Consider the following 26,357-nt stretch of genomic DNA (forward strand, 5'->3'; position numbering starts at 1 on the left):
AGTAATAATAATGTGTGTGTATATATATATATAATATATATATATATGAATGTAATAGCTAAGACTGGAGTAAAGCCTTTCCAAAGGCTTTATCTGTTAAGTGCCAGGAGTACATCCCTGGAGCAGACAATCCTGGAAGCCTGTGTTTTCGAAACAGTGACACTGAGAAATTCCGTATGAAACCAGAGCGTGCTGGGATGCAGATCCAGTACTTCAAGGGAAGCTGTTTTCCCAGCCTTCTGTTGCAATGGGTTTAAGTTTCATTAGAAGCTCTCTCAGGCTTCATCATGACAGAGCTGCTTAAGCCAGTATTTCACACGCACAGTTCATGCCTCAGCATCTGCTGAGCCCTGTGTATAAATGATCCATTTAAATCCACATCAATGGTCCAGGAGTACACCTCTGTGAACCAACATAGGCAGGCTTTCAGAGCAGAGCTGGTTCTCTTCCTCCTCACTGTCAGAAGCCTTTAAGCTGTTCAAACTCCTGCTTCCTAGTGCCCCCCTCAAATTGAATCACTTGACACAGTAATTGGCAGTCTCATTGCCTGGAGCCTTAATGCTTTTAATGATGTCCAGACAAATTCACTATTAAACAAGTTCCGAAGGAGCTCAGTGGGAAGTGACTTGGGGAAGCAGAGGATCAAAGCACAAAGCTGAGAAATGACTCCTGAAGTGCTAATAACTTCTGATAACTTCTTAAAGGGAGAGCATTCAATTATGGAAAGAGCAGCTCTGATTCTTTAAAGAGAAGCATGACTGGGCTCTACAGCTGTTTGTGTTTTGACTGGAGAAAGCCTGGAACTAGCTTGGGTGGCTGAAGGAAGTTCTAGACCAAAAATGAAAGAGAAGAACCAGGTAGGATGGATCTGTCTTCTGGGCATGGCTCGGGTGTGTGTGGCTTGCCAAGAGACAGCAAATGTGTTGGTGCTTTCTTCTGCTCCCTCTCGTCCTCAAGATGCTGCACCATGGGAATGAGCTGGAACCTGTCTTTCCCTGGGCAAAGCCATCCCCAGTAACGTGCTTACCTGGCTGTGAGTGAGGACTCAGCGTGACCTGAAGAACCTGAATCATGAACATACCCAAGATGAGAATCCAGCTGCTCCCTTCCTGCTGGACACACTTAGAAGGGACCATCCTTTGGCTTCTATGCTCAGTAAACTTGATCCAATGATTGAGGCACAAATAACACAAACCCTTCCTTTTCCTTCCCCTCCTCTTCAGAGCTACCTCAGACACTGCTGTGGCTCTTCCTCTCCTGCCTTCATTCCTCTTCATCTCTTTCTTGTCTTTGCTCCCTCTAGTGTTGCCATGTAGGTGCTGTCTTGTTCTGCTGCTCTAGGCAGGGAAATGATTCAAGTATTCACTTTTATTTCCCTGCGTTTCACATGAGATGGGAATGACATCAGCCTGCCTGTCAGAGCCTTCTAAGAGAAAACAACCATCCTTCTCCTCCTTGCCTCATCCCAGCAGCACTACCACGAGCCTGTCCCAGACCTTGAGGCCACCTTAAATACACCTGCATCTTTCTGATGCTCTCCAAGTCTTTATTTCATTCTTAGTTTGTGGTTTGGAGATTTGTTTTAAAACCATTAAAACTTCCTTCTAATTCAGGGAGTTGGGGTAATGCAGGATATGACACTTGGCATTAGAGCCACAAGGTTCTGGTGACGCTGCAAGAGCATCCATTGCACCTAGATACTGTGCTAGTTCACTGTTGGCTCTTAGGTTTACTCTGGCTACAAAAGCTTCCTCAGCCATGGGATGTGCTGTCTGGCTTATTAGCTGAAAATCAGAAAACCATAAGGGACTGGAGAGCTGTGTGTGTCTGAATCACTGGTGCAGAGAGAATGTTTAATTAGAAATGGGGACTCTGCACCACATAGCAAGAGTCTTTCCAGAGTTTTTGCTGAAACTTAACTGTTTATTGTGCTCCAAACCAGTGTGTTTCCTCCATAGGCTGTTTGCATGAGAGTATCAGCGTAATTGTATGGGGGTATTTCAAAGATGAGGAAATACTCTGAAGCCTCCCTTTTAAACTAGGAATCCAGATCTAAACTGTAGGCACTAGTCTCTTGTGTTTGGGCATTACTTGTTGGTGTTTAACAAATCAGTTTGGAAGGTTTCAAAGAGCACTCTTCAAAACCAGTTTCCCATCACCCCTGAAGATGAACTGGCACTTCTCATGTTAGGAAAGATGACTACAGCTAAATAAGAGCAAACACTGGGCTTCCTGCTTTAGTCTGAGGAATCACAGCATCACAGACTGGTTTGGGTTGGAAGGGACTTTAAAGCTCATCCGGTCCCAACCCCCTGACAGATGAACACAGAGCTCATGGTGAGTGTGTTCACTCTCTAACTGCCACCCTCCTCCACTCACCCTTCCAACAAGCAGCTTCCTGAAATGTGGAGCAGGGAGGTTTGTGTTATTGTTACCCTGCATTAGGCTGCAGCACGGCTTGTCACTTTGTCTTACATGTGATGATGGCTGGAATCGGACCCAACTTAGTGGAAAATGATGCGGTTATCATGGGATTTAACTCGTCAGGTTTTCTTGCAGTGTGTCATTGTGCCATCAGTCAGCTGCCGAGCTGAGTGCCTGTTGCATCACGGGGGAATAGAACAAGTGATATAATACCCCATCTAGACCAAAATGTTTATGCTTCAGGAATACTTGGACCTGTTGCTTCCAGCTCAATGGAGTAATGTTTCTTGGTGGTGGTAGACACTTCCTCACACACATTAAACAAGTAGAAAACCAACGCTTTCTTCAGAAGCCCAAAATATTACTGGATAGCATATGGTACCCAAGATACGAGTAAACTTGCAACATCCACTTCTGTCTGTCTTCCTGTGGTATGCTGAAGGTGTTGCTTGGGGATTTTTAGTGTAGAAATGGAGTTGCTGCATGGCAAGGCAAGTGTTTTATATCCTGTCATCTGTGAAGAAGAAAGCAGATACTCTGTTAACTCCTTAGAGACTGTGTTGTGTGAGCATCCTGTGAGTAAGAGGATGGGATATGGTGATCCACAGAGTCTTGATTCCTAATCACCCAGGGCCGATAATGCAGCTCCCTCCTGGTGACGCTGGGGCTTTGGGGTGTCTGCACATCGCTGCAGGCTGGAAGGTGCTAGAAACCTTCTCCTATCAGAGCATACTAGAACAGCAACACTGGTCCACAGCCCTTTCCATGTCCCTGCTTGGGGAGCTGAGAAAGGAGAGCAGCTGGGAACAAGCTGCTGTGAATGTCTTCAGTGTTAGCAAATGTGTGATGAGCTTTAAGGTCGCTTCCACCCCAAACCAGCCTGGGATTCTATATCTGAGATCATTAGTGGCATTCAGGTTCCAAAGCATGGGTAATCTGTGTGACATTTGCTTTTTCAATGAAACTCTTTTACCCATAGAGTGTGGATGTATGATATTTTGGGAGCCTGTTCTGGGAAAGCAGATACTCCAGGCTGCACTGAGGACAGTGTCTATTCAGGCCTGATGGTGCAGCATGTGAAGGTTTGGGCTTGAAGTGAAACAACCAGGGCTTTGCCGATAATAGCCGGTGACCTCTCTGCTTCCCAAGAGCTGGCTTGCGAAGAGAAGCACATAGTGAAATGGCACCTGCTGAAGCTTGAAGCATGGAATGGCAGTTATAATCCAGGCATGTCACCTTCTCTGATCAGCAGTAATACGCATTTTGCTCTCATTGCTGCACCCTTGAAGAACTCAGCCACATACAGGGTGCTGTAAGGGTTCAGAGGGGCCATTTTCAACAGCGTTAATGCCACCAGCAAATTGACATTATTGAGATGTGATTGCAGAATCCTGGCAGCAGGAATGAAAGGCAGCAGAAGAGCTGCTCCTTTTGTTCCACCCAAATGATACCAATCACTGTCCATAGTAATGATACCTTCATTAAAATGTGCCAGTCAAAAATCACTGTCTTTCTTTCAGCATATGCATTCCTAGATCTCTTTTCTCAGTGTGACCATAGGGGGTTGTGATTGCATAAAGTTAGAATTAATGATTTTAGCAACTATCAAGGCAGGGATATTGGGAATATGAACTACTGAGCTTCTGGCTGGCTAATAAGACCCATCTGTTATAAACCATGTACAGTGTAGCATGAATGCTAAACAACACAGCTTGACCACTTGCATAAAGAAGATCTTCATGGGATCAGACCTGCTCCAACAACTGGCTGAGGGCATTGCAGCTTGGGCACAGCACAAGCTGCATCAGGACATGCTCATCCATCTCAGAAGGAGATGGTGTGGGGCAAGGAGTTGAAGTTAGTGTTGTGATGCATCTCAAGTTGGGCTTATAGTTGGTATTCACTGTCTTTGCGATGCTGCTTGCGAGGAAAGGTGTATCCTGGCTCCCTTATTGCACCTAAAGGATGCTAGGAGCACATGGAAAGAATAAGCCTGAATCAGTATAACTGGAACTCTTAACTGGAAGCTGTGAGTGAGTCAGCACGATGGCAACCAGTGGATCCATCAGCTACTTAGTCCCATCTAGCAAAAAGGATGCTTGCTGTGTCCCTTTGCTCCCTGATTCCTTGAACAGTATTGTCATTGCTCACAGAGGTGAATGTTGTGGAGCTATGGGAATGTTTAGGATCATATCCAGAATAAGCAGGTTTCTGAAGCACAGCTTGCACTCTAGAAAACCTCTAGGAGATTGCAGGAACGTGTAGAAACAGTACCTAAACCAACATCTACATTTCCCACTTGCTTCTGATGAATGGAAATAACACAGAAGAAAGAGGATGGGAAGCTCTATGGGGTTACTTGTACTCAAGTTCCAAGAATGGAATCTGCAGAGCTTGTTTTCCATCCCCAGAATAGCTTAGTACAATATTCTCGTTGCTGTAAAGAGTTCTGCTGTTGCTGATGCCAGTTAATCCTGGAGTCTCTGCTTGCTGTAGTTGGTGGGAATTCTGCATGTGGATAGTTCACAGGACAGAGACTTCTGCTCTCCAGGGCCGTGAAGTCTGATCCTATATGAAGAGCATTTTTCTTTAGTCAGGTTATTGCTCAGTGGGAAGAGGCAGAAGTTTAAGCTTGTGAAAGGTGTTCCAAAGGTCCTAAGGAAAGTAACTAATTGCAGTGAGTCTCATTGCAAACTGGCCATTAGCAGGATTCCTGCTTTAAATCCACAGAGCAAATAAGGGCAACTGACAGCACCAGCTTCAGAGGAAGGAGAATCACATCATTAGATGCTAGCAGCAGCAAGACGCAAACACTGCAGACACATTGAGAGGTTAGTTAAAAGCCTTTCGGTTCATCTTCAAGCACTTTGTTGTAGGGTAAACCAGCATGGTATCAGAACGGGCCTTTTATACTGAGCTTGTTTACTCCAGCAGCACAAACCAGGAGCCCAGCTTGGCAGCATGAGATGTGCAGAGCATTGTCGTGTTTGATCTGTTCGCTTTTATCTGAGGCACTAACATGGTATTCTCTGGTTCTTCCCGCCTCTGCAAAGCCATTTTGCAGTCACTGTTTTAAAGAGGGTGTCTGGTGGTGCAGAGGAGCCCCACTGCTGCACTGGTGGGTGCAGATCTCCAGCTGTCCTATAGAACCAGACCCTCTCCGCTCTCTCAACAGAGAAGGGCCCACCGGGGAAGGCAGATACGTGCAACCTGGAAAGATCTCCTGCATCTTTCCTTTGTTGTGTAGTCTGAAACACACTTGTTCTCTTTAATGTAGGCACCGCTGAGGTCTGTAAGAGATAGTTTGAATTCAGCTTAATGGCAGTAAAACTTAGCAGAGACTGGGCACTTCCAGGAGATAGGATCTTTGGCGGGCCACGTAGGAAAGAGTGCTCTGGTGTCTTTAGGGCAGGAGAGGCAAGAGGTTGAATGGAACTTGGAGCAACCTGCTCTAGTGGAGTGTGTCCCTGCCCACGGCAGGAGGTTGGAACTGGATGAGCTTCCAACCCAAAGCAGTCCACGCTGTGCTGCTGTGAACAGGTGCCTTCCTCTGCAGCTGCAGGAGCAGTAGAGGAAGAGTGCTTGGCCTGATGAGAGATCCTACTGGCAATGGTGCCAGTGGTGGCACACCCCAGCCTCCCAGTGGGAGAGCTGCTGATTATATTTCTTTGGTGGCATGAGGACCATTCACCACATCCCCTCAGCCTTATAAACAGCAGCTACAGAAAGAATGTGAAATGGGAGCAGATGCTGAAAGGTCAGATTTGATTGTTGGTCACTGGTCCTGACACCCTCCACACTCAGAAGCACACTGTGGCATCAGGCTGTTAACTGCTGCTCCTTAACATTATCTGCTTTCCTCTTCCTCTTAACTTTGCTGTTTCCTGCTTTGTGGGAAAGGCTCCAGTATCAGCACCAATATCCTGCCTGTTCACAGCTGGTTGCCAAGAGGAGACACCTGCTCTGTGGGCTCTGCACTGCTCAGATAATACTAATTACAGCCCCGAGGGAAGCAGCCACCTGCCCCCCTTTGGCTCGGTGCTCTTTGTGTTCTGAATGGCACAGAACACAATTCCTTCTCCACAGACACGCAGTTTGCCCTGCTGAGGGTAATTCATCACCACTTCCCAGGTTTCCAGATACTCCGTTAGTGTTCCTGAGACTGGGAACTTTACACTTGCAGCACAGGGTGAGCATCAGGGCTTGTGACTGCTGCCTGCTGCTTTGTTCCTAGCTTGACTTGCCTGCATTTACAGAGGCTGAACGTATTGATGTGTGTATAAAAAGCGGTTTGAGATCATTAGATGAAAGGTGGCCAAATAGATATTCAATTCAGAGATTTATTGGTTTCCCCCTGTGCTTTTGAAGATCTTCATTATCTTTATCCAGAGCCAGGGAGCTGAGTATTTTCCCAAGTCCTTCTGTCCTCATGTTAACAGCCCTTTCCTGCTGCAGCCAGACCTTCCACAGTGCTGACCACAGGGCAAGGGGATGGGAGGGGGGAAACGGAGATTGAAGGGATTTAGCACACTGAGCAAAGAGAATGAACACAGGTCTGTAAAAGGACTGGGTTCATTAGGATTGCCCAAGCACCCCTTCCCTTTATCCACTCCCTCAATTCAGCTTTCTCCGTGTATTTTCTCATTTCTGTACAAGTGCAGTTCTCCCCCGTCAGTACCTCACAGCCACCCTGTATTTAGTCTCCAAGGGCAGGTTCTTTTCATCTCATTTGGGAAGGGTTTAATACCTCTCTAGCAGGATACATTTACTAATCTACCTGATGTATTTGTGGGACTGTTTTTGTCTTCACTGTCTGGAACCAGGCACCTTTCCCCTTCCCCAGCAAGGACACTGAGCCACCCAGGGGGTTATTCCTGTGAGTGCAAAGCAAGTGAGTGCTTAACCCAGGTTGTTTTGCTCTCAGGTGCAAGATCAAGAGTTGTTTTCCTTTCTCATTCCTGCATAGTCAGATTGCTCCTTAGGCAGAAGGAAAATACCGAGTGACTCACTGACGTGCAAGACACAGCCAGAGACTTCCAAATCACAGTGGGGGGTTTGAGGGGAAGCTGTGTGCTTTGGAACTGTACTAATACACTTGAAATGATGTGGAAATCTGTTGCCTGCTCAGTTTTCCCACATGCTGCTGGGAATCGGAAACTGTTAATGTCTCCAGGCCAGGGGCATCCTCTAGGAACTCAGTCACTGGTCTCTATTCAGCTCCCAGAGGAGGAGTGGATTCATCACAACTGTTCTCTTTACATCCAAGAAAGGGCTGTAATCCTAAAGCATTGTATCTCCCTGCTCTTTTTGCTATTCCCTTTCAGGACTGACTGACATCCTCGTGGGACTGCCTTTGGGATCTCATTTCCAGGTCCTTGCTTTCTCATCTGCTAAGGGAGTTGCTTTGGTTATGACCAAATTTCTTCAAACACCAGGTAAAAGCAGAGCTCTCCTGGCTCCCTTGATCTCTTCAAGGGGAATTTGCTCTGGAATCACCTTTCTTCCTTCATTTCCTTCCCTATTCTATGCCTGGTATTTTCTCCCTTTCATTCTATCCCATTATTCTTCCATGGTCTCACTGTTGGGTTTGGTTGACAGATTTCTGCTAAAGCTGTTTTCCACTAGAAGCTGTTCACCAAACCCCTTCACAGAACATCCGCTGACACAAGACTTTCAACAAGCACTCAGACACTCAAGACCTCCTTGTGCTGTGGGCGTGAGTCTTTCACACTGGCCCTGGTAGACTGTTTCTTCCCTTGTTTGTGTCACAGTGCAGAGGTAAAGCTGGGTAGAAACACTTCCCCTAGGAACGGCAGGCAGCTCGGTGAGGCTGCTTCCAGCTCACCCTTCCTGCATGTGTTTATTTCATGAGGAATTTCAGAGCTTCAGTTTTCTGTTCTGGTTTGGGACACAAGCAGGTTTGTGGGGTAAAAACCCGAGAGTTCCATCAGTTCTTGGTCCTACACTGAAATTATATCACATTGAAGTGAACTAAAAGAGAAATGTGGGAAAGAGCAGCTAAAGCTCTTCATGATCTTTCACTGTTGTATCCCTGTCCTCCCATACACTCGTATCCATCATCTTCCCTTGCTATACTCTTAATTATAGCTTCCTTGAGGCAGAGACCTGCCAGTGTTTGACAGTGAAGTGCCAAGCACATCTATGGCGCATTACAAATAATCACAGAGAATGCATATCTTGTGAAATGTTGGAGCTTTTCCTGTTGAAAACCACAATAAATTCTCTCTGCCATACGAGGTTACATTGCAGTGCGTGCCACCCTGCCTTTGGATTAACATCCTCTTCCTCCGGCATTCCTGCTTCTTGCAAAGGAGAAGCAAGGGCCCTTCTCCCTTCTTCTCCCACATTTAAGGGTTCTGTTTCAACCCCTCGCAGCTTCAATGCCAGCCCCAGTCCTGACAGACAATTTGGATGTCTAAGGTGGGTAAGAATACAGGACAGTCACAAAATCTTCTTCAGCTCTCCATGGAGTCTTTGTGTTCACTGAACTTTAACTCTTTAGAATGACGCAAAATAGAGTATGAGAGGCACTGTGTTTAGGGCTGCATACTTCTCCCTGTCCTCCCTGGAACCTGGAAAAGCAAACAGGGATGTGGTCCTCAGGAGACACAGGGCTCTCATCACCAGACGTGTCATTATAAACATGCTGAGGGCTCTCTCGGGAGCTGGCCTGCAGCACAGAGCCCAGCACCCCAACTGCCGGGTGAGCCACTGAGTAACTGACCGAGTTTACAGGGGGAGATGGAAAAACAACAGTTCTTTGTGCCTTAATGTAGAAGCAAAGGAGGCTAACAGCAAGATTCAGTGTCTGAAGGAGCTGGCAAAGCCTTTCTGAAGTGTCTGTGTGAAATGATGACTTGTGTTTGCAGAGGTCCCCAGTGCTTTTGTCTGCTTCTGCTCCCCAGATCACTGGTTCTGCCTCTCCTCTGTCAGTCCAAGTGCCTGCAGAACTGTGCACTCCCATCTGCCAGTGAGTGACATTGGCTGTTAGCAGCAGTGTCCAGGGTGGTCTGTGCCTGTTGTGTTGCCAAATACCCATCATGCAGGCTCAACAGCTGAGATTTAAACTGCTTCGTGTCACTGCTCACTTCAATCTGAGTGCAGATGTTGCTGTTTAGCATAATGAGGTTTACCTTTTCCCCTGCTCACTCGCATCTCATGCCTCGTGTAAAGATGACACCGAAATGACAATCCTTAGGGAAACAAAGGGAAGGAAAGCCTGGATGATCTCAAATGAAGTGAGGAGCCCACCAGTGACAAAAGCTTCTTTCAATAGCAGAACTTCCACATCTGTGTGTGTGTCTGTGAGTAAGAAAGGAAAGATCTTCAGGTTTGAAGTTTCGGGTCCTCTGCAACAAGATAATGATTTCAGGCTGAAAGCAGCATTCGACTGATCTTTTAATAGAATTCTTGGTCAGAAAAGATCTGTTCAGAGAGGAGATCAGGCACAGGCAGTAACAGCCTGACCCTGTCTTACATTAGACCTAAGGTAATTCATGACACAGTTCTTTGTCAGGAAACAGAATGTTTCTTTCTGGTTACAAATCTAAATAGAGTTGCTCCAAATTTTCTTCATCGAACGGGAATGAGCATCATTGGCTTTTTTCATGTGATTCTGAAGTTTGCTTTGCTTGAATTGCCTTTCCCCATCTGTCAGGAGTCCTTGAAATGAGATGGCTTATTCCTCTTGCCACAGTAGGATTTGGGAATAAGTAGTTTTTCTTTAAGATCCTTAAGGATTCAGTAATTTTGTGTAATATCATTTGTTACAAAGCTAAATGATACCCAAACACGTGGAAGGAGCTTTAAGCAGATAGTGATACCTTTCATGTCATCACAAACGATATGGATATTTCCAAACCTGTAAAATTGGACTCTCCAGCTCGGAGGGATTCAGGATGGTGACTTCAGGAATATCGAAGTAAAAAAATCCATATGGAAATCAATTTTTGTTACTTGCCTTTATAAAAGTAATTTCTTAGTTCCGTGATGTATTAGCACTGAGTCTTTGCCTCACTAACTGTTAGGGTACTTGGCTCTTAGCTGCCCATAAATCCAGCCTCTGAACCATTCCTGCTGCTCATCTGCAGTGTGGTGTAACTCTCAGGATCCAGAGAGGCTGCTCTCAATTCAGGGACATGCAGCAATCATTTTGGTGCTCTCTGTAATACCCAGTATCCATAAGTCAGAAAAATTCCATGTCCCAAGCATTGAATGGAGAGATAGAGACATAACTGTTAAGTCAGGCAGCAAAACCAAAGGATGTGGTGAAGGACAAGGATGATCACATAGGAGATGCCCATCATCCCAGCGGAAGAGCCTGCTCCTGGGGGTAACACATGGCTGGGGCTTAGATGATGCTTGTCTTGATAAGCAGGTTATTAAAACTGGTTTTGACTATGAAGCATTTGTCACTGCTCTGTTGCTGGAGGCTGCTTGAGGCAAGCATCTGGGCAAGACATTGGAGGTGAGCTGTGAGCTCATCTGGGGAATCACTTCCTACAACTCTTCCTTCTGTTCCTTCACTTTCCCTAAGATGAAGAAGATGTTTTCCAGGTAGAAGCACTTCATAAGAAAAGCGTGTTGACCCATGGAACCCAAGTCTATGAAGGATTAATGTGAGGCTGTGAGCTCCTGAAAGTGACCAAAGGAGGGAGAAAAGGCTTGGACAAAGCACCTCTAACAACCTGCTTTGTCATCTGTCCTAGCAATGTTTTAACCTTAGTCTCCCTGAAAGCCTTTGCTCTACATTGCCAGAATTGGCATGGGAGGTTAATGGAGCTGTTGAATAACCTTATCAGAGTTGTGCTTTTTATGATTTATGTCATGACAGTGCTCAAAATGCTGTGGTCTGCCAAAAGGCAGGAGAAATCCACTGATGATCTGCCCCAACAGATGGAAACATGAGCGAGATTAACACTATCAATGTTAATAAATGGTGACTTGTAAATGGTGATGCCATTTTGAACAAGAGAAGAGAGAAGCAATGGGGCAGGTCGCTGCTGTGTGTAGCTGTGGTGGGTGGAGGTATCTAGGTGCACCAGCATGAAGGTCTTACTCTAAGAGATAGTACTCAAGGTGTATCTTCAGTTTGTAAATGGTGCCTTGAGTTTGTATGGCTCCTGTGTACCTCCAGGATTTGAGGTGACAGCTGGGAAGGGAATTTGATGCCAAAATTACATTTTGGTTTCTTTTCCTCCTTTTCTAATCTTCTTCCTCACTTCATTACTAGGAGTCGAGCCTTTGCCTGCGCTAGAATTAAACTACATGCTGTCACCTTTAATCTGCTTGATGTTGAGTGAATTGAGCTGAAGCTCCCAAGCACAAACGAGGTTACTGCTCCAGAGGAAACAGATCTACTTAGCACAGTAAATGTAGGAAACCTCTTGATGTGTATCTGCCATCTGAGGTGAGCCCTCCAATGGAATATGTCTCCTACTCTTCAAGAATGAGCTTGAAGACATATTGCTGGCTGGGGAGTGCTAGGAATAAGTTTCTGTATCAGTAGAGACCAACAACTTATACATCGGTATTCCCCACTCATCACAGTGAGCTGTGCAATTCCAAAGATCATAGCTCAGAATATGAGATTGATTAAAATTAATCTTATATTTCAACACAAGAAGTTGATTGTGGATGAACAACAGCGCAGCGAGCAAGGGCTCTATTTCCCACACGCTTTCCACATCTTAAACAACATCTCATCATCATCTTTTTCCATTAAGGCCTCAATAATTAGCTCCCACTTCACTGGGACTATCTGCTCTGCTTGTCTTCAAACAAGCCAGCAATAAACAAGCCCTTCCTGCTGATCACAGCATGGCTCTCTGCTAATATGCTACTAAAACCATCCAGGCAGGATAAAGGCTAGTAAAAGGCTTTGACAGAGTTGTAGGATCTGCGTGGGGTTGGTTTGCAGGCTTACTCTGGCCCTTCTCATGCTGCGTTTGCCTAAAGCCTCAAGCCAAGGTGAGTTCCTAAGCAAAGGAATGTGTAAGTGGGAGAGAAAGGAAATTCCCTGCCTGTGTGTGTGTGTCAGGACAGAGCAGATCTTCCCTGTTGAATGTAATGTGGTTTCAAAGGCGGTCGAAGCTGGAAGATGCAAGTTAAGGCCTTGAGCTACAAAAATAGTTGAAGAAGCAAATGCGTAATGTGACATTACACAAAGGGATTAGTGGGAGGGAGAGCAGTGTTAAACCTTGCTCTGTAATAGGCACTGTGGGAGACAGTTGCTCTCAAAAGAAGCAGCCTCACACGTAATCACTGCATCTCCACCTAAATGATGGACCCCATGCTCGTAGCTGAACAGAACAGCTCTCCTCGCCTCTGAGCAGAGGGAAATTATACTCATCAGGGTGGAAGTCAGAGCACAGAATGGGGACGGGTAGCTTTGAAAACTGCCCCTGAAGCTTGAAGGCAGTCAGAAAAGCTGCTGTGGCCTACTGATAATACCAGCTTAGAGGAACTGCCAGCAATTCCGTTCCTTATGTGAAGAGGAAAACGTGGGTATGTGGGCAGTGATCCCCAGAGGTAAGGAAGGAAGAACTCTGAGGCTGTGGAGAGGCAGCCAAGTGGGAAATGGTCTGTGAGCCCCGAAGGCAGGGCACGGCGGTGTGATCCTCAGCTGCCTCCTCAGACAGGAGTGTGTCTCACCCTCCTGGCAACACTTGCAGGGAAATTAACACTCCACAGTTCCATGGACAGATGGGACTTCGTGATGGATGTAAGTGTGTGGTGGCTATGGCATCTGAGCTGATGGAGGAGCTGTGTTAAAGACCAGAAGCTTAGAAGCTCCAACTCAGTAGGTCAGTTCGGAGGGTCTGGTTAACCCGGTATTGCATCAGTTTACAAAGGACAGGGAAGCAGGAACATCATCATATTCCTCCCACCCTCTTAGCTCCCCTTTTGAGCTGAAAGTAGAAGTTTGACTCCCCTGCATGGCCACTCTTGCTCCTTTCTTGTCCAGTAAGGATCTCATCTGTGGCTTGCTTGGGGAGCAGAAGGTACGGACAGAACCTGTGTCCCCCGGAGCAGCTATATCTGTATGAACACAGCAGGCTTCAGCAAGTTAAATCTGTTTCTAATTCTGTGTTTGAAAATGAGCCTAAATGCCAGTGGTGATGTAATGTTCATTTACATTTAGATTCTGTTTCTATTTATTTTTACTCCTATTAACTGCATCGCGATTCTAACAGGGTTTTTTTTTAATCCATCCAGGCTCTCTGTAATATGAAAAGCTCATTTTTTACTTAAAGCCTGCCAAATGTAATGCCTTATTGATCCAATAAACGAAGAAGAATGACAGGTAGAAGGGGAAATAGACGTCTCCTCCCCAAGGGAAGGCTTATAAATTTGATATGAACTGTTTCTCTAGGAAACGTTTCCTCTGATTGCCACTGAAGTGGCTCTGGAAGGAAGTTAGAGGGTATCATTCACCTCATGTTTGTCCTGGATACGCATAGCTGGAGAGATGCTTTGGTTTTAAGATACCTCCTGTGCCATATTCCATAAACATGAACTGCCTATATGTGAGAGATGGCTTAAAAATAACTGCCTGTGTCTGCTCTGCAGCCTGTCTCCCTGCAGAGCTTTGCTCTCGGTGCTGCTGTGTGCTCTGATGCTCCCGAGGGCTATCCTGGAGGTGGGTCCTACCAAACCACACTGCCCTTAGTTGTGCCCTCGTTTGCAAATAGACACCCTTCAAATGCAGGACTTCTCGTCCCTTTCATATCCCCAGAGCTTGAAGGCAAAGACAGGACACGGATCTGCAGATGGCATCGGGAAATCCAGACGCTTCTGAGCATTGGGGTCCTTTATTGTCCCAATAGATTCTCCCAGACAGATCAAGGAGCTTTATCTGTAGAAGAAACGGAAGGAATAACAGCTAGGGTCATCGGCAAGATTTCTCCCTGTACTTAACGCCCATAAATACCCACGGGGGTGACCGAGTTCCCTGAGGGGATGCTGTTGATAATCGCAGGAATTATTAGTTTTCTATGAGGATACACACGACATTCCGTCTCGCTCCAAACTATTGTTTCAGGCTCTCCGCAGACAGACACAAACACTGGAGTCGCCTACTCACACTTCTCTTCAAACAGGGAGGTTTACAAGAGTCCTCTTCTTTTTCTTAATTTAAGATCCCCAGATAATTACATGACTTCAGGAGGCGAGAGACTCATTGTGCTGTGACTCAATGCAGGCAGCATGCGAGCGAGAGGCTATTGTGCACCGAAAGTTACATTAAACTCGTATTACAAAGGCTGCAAAGTGAAGATCACCACCACCAGAAAACAGCAGAATGGAGGCTAAGTTTGTGGGTTTAATTAGCCCCTTTGCCCGCTTACAGTGTGCTACACTCCTTAATTACATGATCACATCTTCTTCCAGAGGGCTGCTGTCTGCAGCTTAGAGAGTGATGCCAGCTTCCTGCACCATTAATTTACTTACTTAATAGAGCACCCAAACCAAATGTGGCAATTGCTTTCCCCTCAGTTTTCCTGTGATGGTGCAGGGAATAGCAGACTGCATAACCCCTAGGGTGCGACCCATCCTACAGATTTCCACATGTCCAGCAGCAGAGGTATAACCTTATCTTATTTGCTAGCAGGTTGCATCATGTAGGTGAGCTCACAGACACTGGTCTCCTCAGTCACCCCTCTGCTCATCATAAGGGAAATGTGCTGTGCAGTTACTTCTCTGTTGGGCATCTCTCCGATGCAATGAGCTGTCATTACAAATGGTGTAATCTGCAGCAGCTCCAGCAAACTTTGCAACTCTATATACTGGGATGAAATCTGGTCCTTTAAATAGATTCAGGCAGATTCACAGGCAGGAATGCATCAAACCCTCAAAGATTTGTTGTTGTTGTTACAGCTTTTATTTCCTCACAGTTATTTGCTTGCAGCTTCAGTATTTCTCAAGTTAGCTGCCTCTTCATTTTCCACTTTCCTCCCTTGCTCCCCTCCCCATCAGGACTAACAAGAGCAAGAGGCTTTTAAAAATACCCTCTGTAAAATCCTCCTTGTCAGACATCACTCCACATCCACTCACTGTACGTGCTGCTCTGATGCGTACGTGAACAGGACAGTCCCAGACATGACCTACACAGTATGAGAGGTGAGTGGGAGCTTTGCTCGCTACATGCTGCTCTGAAACTGGTCACATCCTTCCTTTGCCACTGAGTAGGTCCACTAAGTCCTTCAGAATAGCAGCAGTTCTGTGGTGCTTCTTGTGTCATAGGTACTAGTCCTGAGTCAAACTGGAAATCAGCCACTGCTCAGGACAGCAGTGGCATCCTGATGTCAGCCTTCCTTGGTGGTGGTGTCAGTACTCAGTTGAAGGGTAGGAATAGAAGTCAAAGCAACTTTGCTTCCAAGGATTGTCATCTTTTCCTCTACTTCAACACCAGCTTGAGAAAACCAACCATCCTTAGATCCTGACAGATAGTCAGTCAGAAGCAGCTTTGCCTTTCATTTGACGACCATCTCTGCAGACAAAAAAGAAACGGATTGTCTCTGCTGCGCAAAGAGCCAAACGCAAAGAGAACAACATGTGTATGTGCAAGGGAAGGCCACGTGTGGACAAAGCAAGCCAAGAGGGCATTTGATTCATGGAAGAGTCACTGGGACTCATTCTCTTCCCTGCTCTACACTCTGTGGATAGAAATGGGCCCTTTGCTTCAGCCTAATAATGAGTCCAGAATGCAGTGTAACGAGTGCTACCACTGTCACACAACAAACCTTAAAGTCAGCTTTTAACAGAAAGGGACAGACTCCAGCCTCTTTGTCTGCAGCTTTGATTAAACTCCTGCTGAAGTTTCCCTTTGTTGATGCATTCCCTTTCAGGCAAAGGTGAAGAGAAGGGATGAAAACCAGCCAATGTCTGAGAGTGTGTCTCTATCCCTAATAACACCCATGGATCTAAGCCACTTGTTGCCTTTTCCTGCTCAGTGTCTTGGCTGGTTGGGTCATGTGGCTTATGAAATGCCTGGCTTAGTGAGGGCACTGGCTGAGATGATTGACAGCTTTTCCATGTTGGAGGACCAAACTGGCTCAATCCACAGCAGGGAGCTTTAAAGCCTTTTAAAAAGAGCAGAATCTCCACCGCTCACAGGAGCCCATTAGTGATTTTCTGCTTTTGAATCTAAGTTTAGGATGTACCATTAGGATCCCAGATAACCTTATCGGAGATGGCAGAAGGAGCTGGCGCTGTTTGGTTCCCATCTGACCACAGAAGCGAAAAAGGGGAAGCAAAGAAAATGCAGATAGAGGGGGAAATACTGGCACAGGGAGGGTTCTGCTGGCCTCTAAAGCAGCCTTAACAAGCATTAATAGATAGCAGATGGCAGTTTGTTATTAGCAGAATATCAGTGTTTATCAGGCAGTACATGATAGGTGAAATGCCTGGTTGCAGGGCTGATAATGAGTCAGTCCCAGAGGAGTGTTTCAAATTGGCTGCAGATTGTGATGAGCTTTCCCCCCTCTTTCCCCCTCCCGTCCTCATCTGCCACTCTCACTACACCCACAGTTGTTTTCTGTCAGGAGTCAAGAGTGAAACGAAGCCATTTCTGATCATTCCCCACGAGGAGTGGCTCCTGGATCTCGTTAGTACCATCGCATCTCATCAGGACAGTGACACAGCCATCTGCAGCCAGTCTGCACGGGGACGTGGCAGCAGCAGGATGTGCCATCCCTGTCCAGTATCCTCAGCTGCCCCAAGGCATGACACAAAAGAGGTGTTAAACTTTTCCTATACATACTTCTTGTGGGACTTACATGGCTTTGCTTTAAAAATGTAGGAAGAGGAGAGGTGGCTTTTGACTTTATCTGCAGTTAAAGGTTTGGTTCGCTTTCATGAGTGAAGATTATGGCATGACTAGCACAGTGTTGTACCCCGGTGCAGAAAGGAAATCACTGCACAAAGCTGGGTCTGAAGCCAATCTGCTGAGCAGCCCAAATCCAGCTGTGCTCCCACGGAAGCCTCCTTGGCCAACTTTGCTTTTCAGGATTGTGCCCCAGCTCCTACAAAAGCCAGAGCCAGGCCGAAACAACTCCCAGGTATTGTTATTGCACAAGATGATACAGGCTAAGAAAATAGCAAAGAGTGAAGCCAGCCTGAGAGACTTCACAGGTCTGAGGGATGTAAGCATATATTGATGGCCTGGGTGAGCAGGCTTGGGGTAATGCACTTGGGAAAAGGAAGTATGGCTTTAGCTGTGAAGTGTGTTATAAGGGACCTCAGGGAAGAGCTGATAAGTGGAAGAAATGCCATCTCTTATCAAAGCATACGGGATGACTGATTTCCACTTGAGCAAGACCCTGCACAGGGGTTCCCTTGATGTCCCTCTTCTTGTCACATCATCACTTGAAGGAATGCGCTTCATTCTCTAAGCAGGTGCAAGAAGATGCTCGTTCTACCCACCATGCAAGCAGCTGTTAGCTAAGAAATGAGATGCTCAGAGAGGTGCTCTAAAATACAGTGTTATTACGATGAACATTAGATCTCTTTCAGAGGACAGCATCCTTCCATAGAGACACCACATCTCTGCCCTGTGAATAGACAGCAGAGTATCGATGCTTCCTTAAAAAAGAAAGGTTTTGATTGTGAGAGGAGCAAACATGAATCCCCTTCTTTCATTTTACAGAAAGAGGCTGACTAGGAAACTAATTAAGTGGTTGGTTAACTTTATGTGTATAAGTAGCTTCATTTAATTCTGAGTCAAGTTACTGCAGCTCCCTATTGAAAGCATCAGCAGAAAGGCAGGCAAGTACATCTCCATAAAAATGCTGTTAATCTTGAGAAGACCTTGAATGGCTCCTGCATTCCCTAATGGAGCCTTTCATGCTCTTTCCTTTTCACCACCTCATTCCTATGAGGAGCACTTCTGCTTGTGTGCCAGTAAAAGTACAGTAATTCAGGAAGAACCATGAACCTTCCTTGAAATAACAGTGTGTAACTCCCATTGGATAGAAATGGAAACAGAAGAAGGATGCATATTATGAACTACAGTAATGTTACATGGTGCTTTTCATGATTACATATCCCTGATGTGACTTTTTGCACAGGAAGACACAAATTTATGTGTATTCATCATGAAGGGAAAAGAAGATTTTCATGTATTTAGGCTTGGGCTCACATCAGAGACGACAGGTAAATGTAGCTGGTGTTTTGGCTGTGAGCTTGCATCAGTGCTTGAATCCTAAGTCTCTGTGTATCATGCTGCTTGCACTCAAGCTCACACTGGGGCACAGCTTTTGGTAAACCTTGGGGTGCCTGCTACTCAGATTTAATGTCTTTAGAACCCTCCAGCTATTGGTTTGATGACTGTGCAGAGGTGGGCTTCATGTGCAATACATGAAATGCCATCTACCCATTGCTTTTTCACCCTGTGGTGTGCCATGATGTGGGGTGGTTAAGGCTGGAGAAGAGGGTCCTCCTGTAGCTTTAGGTATGGTTGTACCATTACCTGCATACCTTTCCCCGTTCCTGAGCGCTCCATATACCTGTGTGTGTTTAATTCCTTGTATTTCTTTGAGTACCCTTCCTGTTCCTGGTGTGACTGCATCTGCATCTGCAGCTGTTTGTGGACTAGACTGGAAGAATCAGCCAGCCTTCTCCTCCCTGTCCCATCTCCATCCTGGTTTTGTTACAGGCAAATGACATGAGGTGCAGCTCTGAGCAACTGCAGAGTTGTTTATCCCTGGAGAAAGCCCCTTCCTGCCAGGCTCAGTTTTTGTTCTAGTGGGAGACTTACGCTCACAGACTGAACTCTAGAAGCTGCAGGATCCACGGCTGTCAGGTGTCAATACTTTATCCAGGAGCCAAGTTCAGGATATAAAAGTTCAGCCATGGGTTTGGCTGGGTTTTTGCTTGCCTTGCCAACAGGCAAGAAGACATGATGTGACAAGCAGACATTGGGTGCCGTGGTTTAGTGTGAGGTGTCCCTGCCCATGGCAGGGGGGTTGGAACTGGATGATCTTAAGGTCCTTTCCAACCCTAACCATTCTATCAGTCTAAGGAACTGTAAAGGATGATGGCCAGAGAAAGAGGATCACTGCCACACCATTGCAGGTACTGCATTATTTATGGTGAGCTTAGAGAAACAGACTGGGTTGTACCAGTCCATACCAGACCATTGAGTGTGGACTGAGGAGTAATGTTGGTGGTAGACTTGGTAGCAATCTCTATTCATAGACTCGTAGAATAATTTGGGTTGGAAGGGACCTTCAAAGCTCATTTCATCCAACCCCCTGCAATGAGCAGGGACACCTTCCACTAGACCAGGTTGCCCAGAACCACATCCAGCCTGGCCTTGAATGTCTCCGGGAATGCTGCATCCGCCTCTCTGGGCAACCTGGGCCAGTGCTTTACCACCCTCACTGGAAAACATTTCTTGCTCACATCCAGCTGTACTGGGAGGAACTGGTGTCCCCCAGATAATGCTGCGATCAAGAGAGTGATCCCTTGTTTAAAAGCGGAGGTGGCACATCTTGCAAGGGTGTTTGCAGTCCGGGGCCTTGGTTGTATTCCAGGGTGAGTTACTACATTGCACCATCCTAGGACTCACATCCATTTGGAGTAGTTGATTCTTCTGTCACTCCCTCTTCCGAGCTGTTACATGCACTGTTAAACATCTGGCACATTCCACCCCAGAGGTGAGACCTTCCTAAATTGTAAGCATACTTTATCCCCCGTATTTGCTGGCACAGAAATCTCAGCAAACACAACTGCTCCTTCAGCACATCCTAATTGTTCTGGGGATATATGGGGGTAGGGCACTGATATTAATTGCATGTCATTGTTCCTGAATTCAAATGTTCCTATTTACTAACCTCCTCCCTCATTACAGACCTATTACAGTCCTGAGCCACTGGAGAGTTTGAAGCCCATCTATTTGTCAAATATGTTTTGTGAGCTAATTCTTCTGTCACCCTTGTTGGGTCTCTGTATCCAGTGGTAACAGCCCAGGAATTGCCATTTTACTCCATCAGTGCATCATCTCACCTGCCTGTGCTGTCAAAGATGATACGAATCAATAAATAACTTGAGACATCATGTGCCTGTGCCAGAAATATCAAGTCTGATGTCACTGTTATGTTAATAAATTAACCAACATTAATGATTTATAATTGTTATAAATAGACGCTCATTAGGAAACGGGGGTTGCTTTGTTTTCTCCTGTGTGTTTTCAGTTAGCAGCTGCTCAGCTGCTGAGCAGCCCGACTGTTTTCAAGCTGACAACTGTGTAGGACCCAGAACAATTCATTTTCTTAGACAAAGGCAAGAAGTTCTTTTCCCTGGAAATGAGATGAGATTTTTCAATGCCGATGTGCAGATGAAAGGTCAAAACTCATTAAAACTTCAGCAAAGCAGAAATCGACATGAAGAGATTTATTTGGTGCTTCCTTTTTTATAGGCCTTGATTTATCCAAGTGCCCAAATGTATGTTTAATTTTCCATATCTTTAATTTCAGCCACTTAGGGTATTATTGAGTCAAAAATTGATGAGATTTCAGGGAGTCTGGTCTTGGAGCGCCTGCGGAATAAACCTGAAAGCCAGCATGCTTCCCAAGCCTGCAGTGAGGCTGTGAACCTCTGCTGCCATCTCCTTCTCTCCACTAAGCAGTAACTGATGGTAAGGACCCATTCTTTGATGGCCATGTAGAAATTAAACTGTCCTTTAAAATGGCACATGGAAGAGTCATTCCAGGCTGCTTATCTGGAGTGCTTGCAGGAGCGGGGGGCTGCAACATCTGGAAACAGATGTGTCTGTTGGTCAGACCTGGATAAGTCTGATGCTGTCCGTGGTTACTTCTGGATAAAGAGAGGAGCCAACCTTTTATGTTATCGTGTTTAATGTATTCCTGTCTGGAACCTCTGCAGGCCCCTTACTGTTTCCTTTCCCTGCCCTGCTAAATAGCAGCTGTGAAATGGAACAAACAACTTGTCTGAAGACTTTTAGATGCTTTCAAATGGTCTCTGTCAGTGTCAGTTGAGGTTTTATTCCCATAATCCTACAACTGTGCCTGGCAGCATGTAACTCACAGATCTATGTATGCAGGAAGCAGTGGGTTCCTTCTGTCTTAATCTGCAGCCTCTTACTTTTATGACTGCTTCATATCATCAGTCTTTATTTCCATCATAAGTTAAAGATGGCTTCCCCCAGCGGTTGTTTCCAGATGAATGGATCCGAGGAAGAGGATTTACAGGGGTTCTGGGTACTCGGGACACAGGAGCACTGGTACACCTGAAACATGCCTTGTGTATGATGGATGGGGCATATTATCTGAATGCTAATAAATACTGAGCCACAAATTGCCTCCATTTTTCTTCATTCCTCTGCTGACTGTGGTCGTTGAGTGACGCTAAATCCAGTCCCAGACATGTTATAGAACTAATTAGTCCTGATTTCTTTCTTTGTTCTCTCTTTTCAGTAGGGCAATATGGATGTGCTGCCTCTGGGTGCATTTATGTTACAGCCTCATTGCCTTGCCTCCACTGAGAGCGCATAGCACACTTTGGTGTGAGATGGATAGGGTACAAAGCTGGTGTAAATCTCATCTGCACAGGAGCCTTGAGCATCATGTAAGTCCATCAGTAGGTTTGGATTTCTTACTAAGCTCTGCAAGACCTTACTATAGGGATGCTGTCCTTTGAATATACATTTGATCGCATGATATAATGTCCTCTATCAGATAAATACTTGCTACAGCATCATTTAGATTAGACATTAGGCAGAAGCTCTTCCCTGTGAGGGTGCTGAGGCGCTGATACAGGGTGCCCAGAGAAGCTGTGGCTGCCCCATCCCTGGCAGTGCTCAAGGCCAGGTTGGACACAGGGGCTTGGAGCCATCGCTTGGTCTTATGAGATGTGTAAGGGAAAACATTTCACATTCTTCACAGCCCAGACAACCAAACAGCTCTATATATTACTAAACAGGTACTGAACTTATGGTCTGACGGGGCCTTGGTGCCTGGCAAAGCGATCCCTGACTCCAGGTGCGGGCTTGCATGGCTTGTGTTTGCTGCCTGTATTTCTGCGTTATTACTGCCATCTGTGTTTATTTCCTCAGAGCAAGGCTGGACCCACCTGATGGCGTGGATTTCTGCAGGATCAAGCTCAGCTCCGAGCATCTGGCCTTGCTTTTTCTCTTTGCTTTGTTCATCGTTTCCAGAGGAGGCTGATAAAAAGCAATTCAGAGGTGCCCAGTGGGTGCAGCGATACAATGTGCCAGCGCTGTCTGCAAGTGCTGATGAGACAACCTCAGCAGTCCTGAGGTTTGATCCTACTCATCCGAATACACAGAGCAGGCAATCCTGTTAAATAATTGAAGTGGGTTTAAGTTCAGGCCTCTCACATTTAGTGCTTTTCAACTCTCCTGCCACTTATTTCATTGCTCTTTGCAGAGGAATTGTGCTTTTCTGGCTGTAGCCTTTGCCGTGCTTCCTGCCGCTGGCTCTGGCCTCCCTGCAGCAGCTGGGAATGTCATCACTTGTTTCCATGGAGACCAGAATAAAGCAATAAATAAATGTGCCTGGGAATAGCAAGCTTTCACTGGGATAGAAGCAGGGTGAGAATCGTGGCCTGATGATGTAGTTACACCCGGAGGATGGGAGAGACCCCAGTGCCCTGCTCATGTCTCCCAGAGCTGTGTGATGTGCATGGTGCTGGCTTTGGGTGGCCTCAGCATCCCCAGGTGGGTGAAGGAGTGAGCCCCAGCCATGGGTTGTTCTTCAGCACAGCTGCTTGTGGAGAAATCAGTGTGTTGGATGCGTCTTATTGACAGGACAAGGGGAGTGGCTTTAACCTGCCTGAGGGGAGGCTGAGATGAGCTCTTAGGCAGAAGCTCTTCCCTGTGAGGGTGCCCAGAGAAGCTGTGGCTGCCCCATCCCTGCAGTGTTCAAGGCCAGGTTGGACAGGGCTTGGAGCAACCTGCTCCAGTGGAAGGGGTCCCTGCCCATGGCAGGGTTGGAACTGGATGAGCTTCAAGGTCCCTTCCAACCCGGACCACTGAGTCTATGACTCTATGATCTTCCATCCTTGCTGTAGTGCCTTGACACAGTCAGATGACATTTATTTCAGGGTGTGCTTAGTTTCCCTGAGTGATGCTGAAGAGCATGAGGTGGGTGATGTACATCAGAGCTTTCAAATGGGAGTGGAAACTTTAAACTGTATGAGATGTGAACTGTAACTTGTTTGTGCTCCTTTCTGCTTTGTCACATGTATTAATTACTGCAAACATCACGCTGATCTGTAAGCAGGCAGTCTTTTCCAGGCCTTGTTCTTAGTCATTACTTGAATCACTCTCTCTTTATCTTGTTTCATTCTGCTGGGACACCCAGGCAATTTTCCAAAGCTGTGAGCACAGGCCTGTGTAGAAATCATTGCCTGGCATTGATGCTTCAGCTGAAGATTCTCTCTTGTGATTTACCGATAAACCAGCGAGACACTTTGCTGCTGGCAGCCTTATGGTGCTGAAAATTGTGTTGCAGGTGAGATGGTAGTCAGAGCTGTTTGATGGAGCTGGTTTTGGTGTCTTAGGCAGTCAAACTGCAAGCCCCTTGTGCTTCCCCTCCCTCGTGTTAAAAACGCAGTGATTTTGTGTTCTGTGGGTTGCAGAAGTGGCTGCATTTCAATAGCATTTCTCTATGCAGTGTAGATGCAGGAAGAGAGGCTGGCATAGCAGGAGATACCTGCTTCCTTCTCTTCTTGTTCCAAAGGCAACATGTGAGCCACTGATGGGCTGGGTATTGTGCTACACTCATGGTTTTGTATACTCCAGCCTAATCCTCCTGAGATCTTTGTTGCTAGTGGGATACAAGTCTTATGGCTGAAGGGACACTGAGGGGAACCATTCCTTCTGTAAGCCTCTTAGAGCTCTGGAATCTGTCCTGTGGTTCTGCATTGTGCGTTATGGGTCCTCATTTACAGTTGTCTGAACAGGTCTGTGTTAGCAGTTTACTGCATGTGAATACTCCTTTTTCTCTCCTATGCCCTCTGATTCCTGCCTTTAATGTTTGCTAGCTTTACCTTTAGGATTCCTATTATCAGTTATGTTCTGAAACAGGCTTCTGATAAACCATCATCTGTGAATGCCATTAAAAAATGCCAGGCTTGTCCTTGAAAGATCATCTGTCCTTTTCCTGCTCCGATGGGAATGAATGTCTAATTACAAAGAAGTTGGAAAACTCAAGGAACCATTCTGTCCTTTCTAGAATCCTGTTTGACAGTCCCATTATCCTCAAGAAGAAAGGACCATCCTGGTGCAGTCCCAGAGGAGAAGGATTAACAACCCTGGAAGCAGTGAGAGAAGATTCACGCTGATGTGAGGAAGACAGATGCGTGTGTAGTTCAAGTTCATCTTGACAAAGTCATGCTGAAAATGCCAGTCTGACAACACTAATGCTGGCAGGAAAAGGAATGTATGAGGGGGCTGGGTAAGTGGTGCCTTGTTCCAGCTCATGATGGGCTACAGCAGGGAGCCTGCACCCTTCAGTAGTCCCCCATGCACCCAGCGTGACACATCAAGGTGACAAAGGACTCCAACCCAGAGATGATTATTAGTCTTGGGGTCAATGGTGAAAGAGATGTGAGCTGAGATGGTTCTGCCTCAAGCAGCAAGGTGTATCTGCAGGGAAGGCAAAGATGCAGCTCTGTGTGACTTTGCTTTGAGCTCACTAGCATGGGTGCTGGTGGTGGGGTGGCTGCAGCAGCATGGAGCGGAACTGCAGTTTGCTGACGAAGGGAGGTACATAGAGCAGGAGACAGCTGGTGCTGCGATACGCTTTGGTCTCAGCTGTTCACTGGAACACCCATCTCGCAGGAATTTGGTCATAGTTTGATCTTTGTGGTCACAAAAGTGATGCAAACGTTTGTCCTTCTGCACTCACACATGTCAGAGCGGTGTCTCGCACCTGCCTCCATGGAGGCCTCTTGCAGGCGAGTGCCTGGCACCGGAGTGTCCCGTTCTGACAGCGTTCGCTGGCTTCTTTGGTGTTGTAACGTTTGGATGTAGCCTCTGTGGAAATTCCTCTGAGGCTCAATGTCTGTCAGTCCAGATTCCTCAGCAGGGTTTCAGGAGGGATTATGTCCTGTGGGAAAGTGTCAGTGTTTCATCTCACAAAGAGGGAAGGGAAGAGAAGGGAAGGGAAGGCACGCTGCAGGGCTCTGCCTCAGAAGGCAGTATGTAGCGTGATAAACAGGATTCATTGTCCAGTTCCTCAGAAGATTCTCTTCATTCCAGTACTGATCTTTGCTAATCTCTCATGTGGCTGCTTAACACCGCTTTGTCTGTATTGATTTTCTTCTGCAGATCACTTCAGCTCCTGCACACTTTGAACTTCCCTCGCGTGCTCGACATGCTTTGTGGCCCCTGGGTATATTGCAGGACACAGAAAGCTGGTGAGTCTCTGAAGCCAGTTTGTTTGCATTTAAACTCCCTGGGTCTGCTCTTATCATGAGGTTGACAGGCAAGGGCAGCTTTTAGCTGAGGTATTTTGTCCCCTTCTTGCTGATTTCTTCCCTGGTGCCATAATAAAGCGTCTGTGAACAGGGATCTGGAGCTGGACTGGCTCGTAGTTGGCAGCCAACAAAAATGAGGCCGTACAGAAGGAATTTGAATTGTCTGCTGTGGGTCAGCTCCAGTCTCAAGTATAAACCAAAGCTCATGTGGAACAGAGCAGAATGCATTCCTCACTTTCTGTGGCAAGCTTTGCTGATGCATTGAGGTGAATTAGCTTTTAATACCAACAGCAGAGGTGATAGAAATCACACCGATCTCCACCACTGCCTTTAATATGGGAAGTTTTGGGCTTTGATTTGGGGTTATTTGTTACTGCAGTAGTGTACAAAACTAGGCAGAAACTAAGAACTGGTGATCTTGGTAATAAGGGAGCTGTGTCAGGACAGAG

At 46.3% G+C, this 26,357-nt stretch overlaps 1 protein-coding gene and 1 long non-coding RNA gene across 3 annotated transcripts in view; both read left to right on the plus strand.

Moving 5' to 3' along the window:
- The window catches only part of CUNH8orf48 (chromosome unknown C8orf48 homolog), a 60,901-nt gene extending 35,055 nt beyond the window's left edge, over positions 1-25,846 (plus strand). The window contains exons 7-8 of one of the 2 annotated variants that reach the window (XR_009968794.1): positions 24,663-24,884; positions 25,760-25,846. Coding sequence is in view for 1 of the 2 variants with exons in the window: in XM_062640074.1 (XP_062496058.1) it covers positions 7,749-8,167 (419 nt within the window). In the remaining variant the exon portion in view is untranslated. Of the gene's footprint in view, positions 1-7,748; positions 8,670-24,662; positions 24,885-25,759 lie in introns of those variants that run through there. The other variant, XM_062640074.1, reaches the window with a different exon arrangement.
- Positions 17,846-21,762, plus strand: LOC134174769 (uncharacterized). Its single transcript, XR_009968768.1, has 2 exons — positions 17,846-20,357; positions 21,371-21,762. It is a non-coding gene; the product is annotated as an uncharacterized LOC134174769 (long non-coding RNA).
- Positions 25,847-26,357: the final 511 nt, after the last annotated feature.

The sequence above is a fragment of the Pezoporus occidentalis genome, unplaced genomic scaffold, assembly GCF_034315485.1.
Source record: "Pezoporus occidentalis ecotype Australia unplaced genomic scaffold, CSIRO_AGI_Poc_V1 ctg63, whole genome shotgun sequence".
Classification (NCBI taxonomy): Eukaryota; Metazoa; Chordata; class Aves; order Psittaciformes; family Psittacidae; genus Pezoporus; species Pezoporus occidentalis.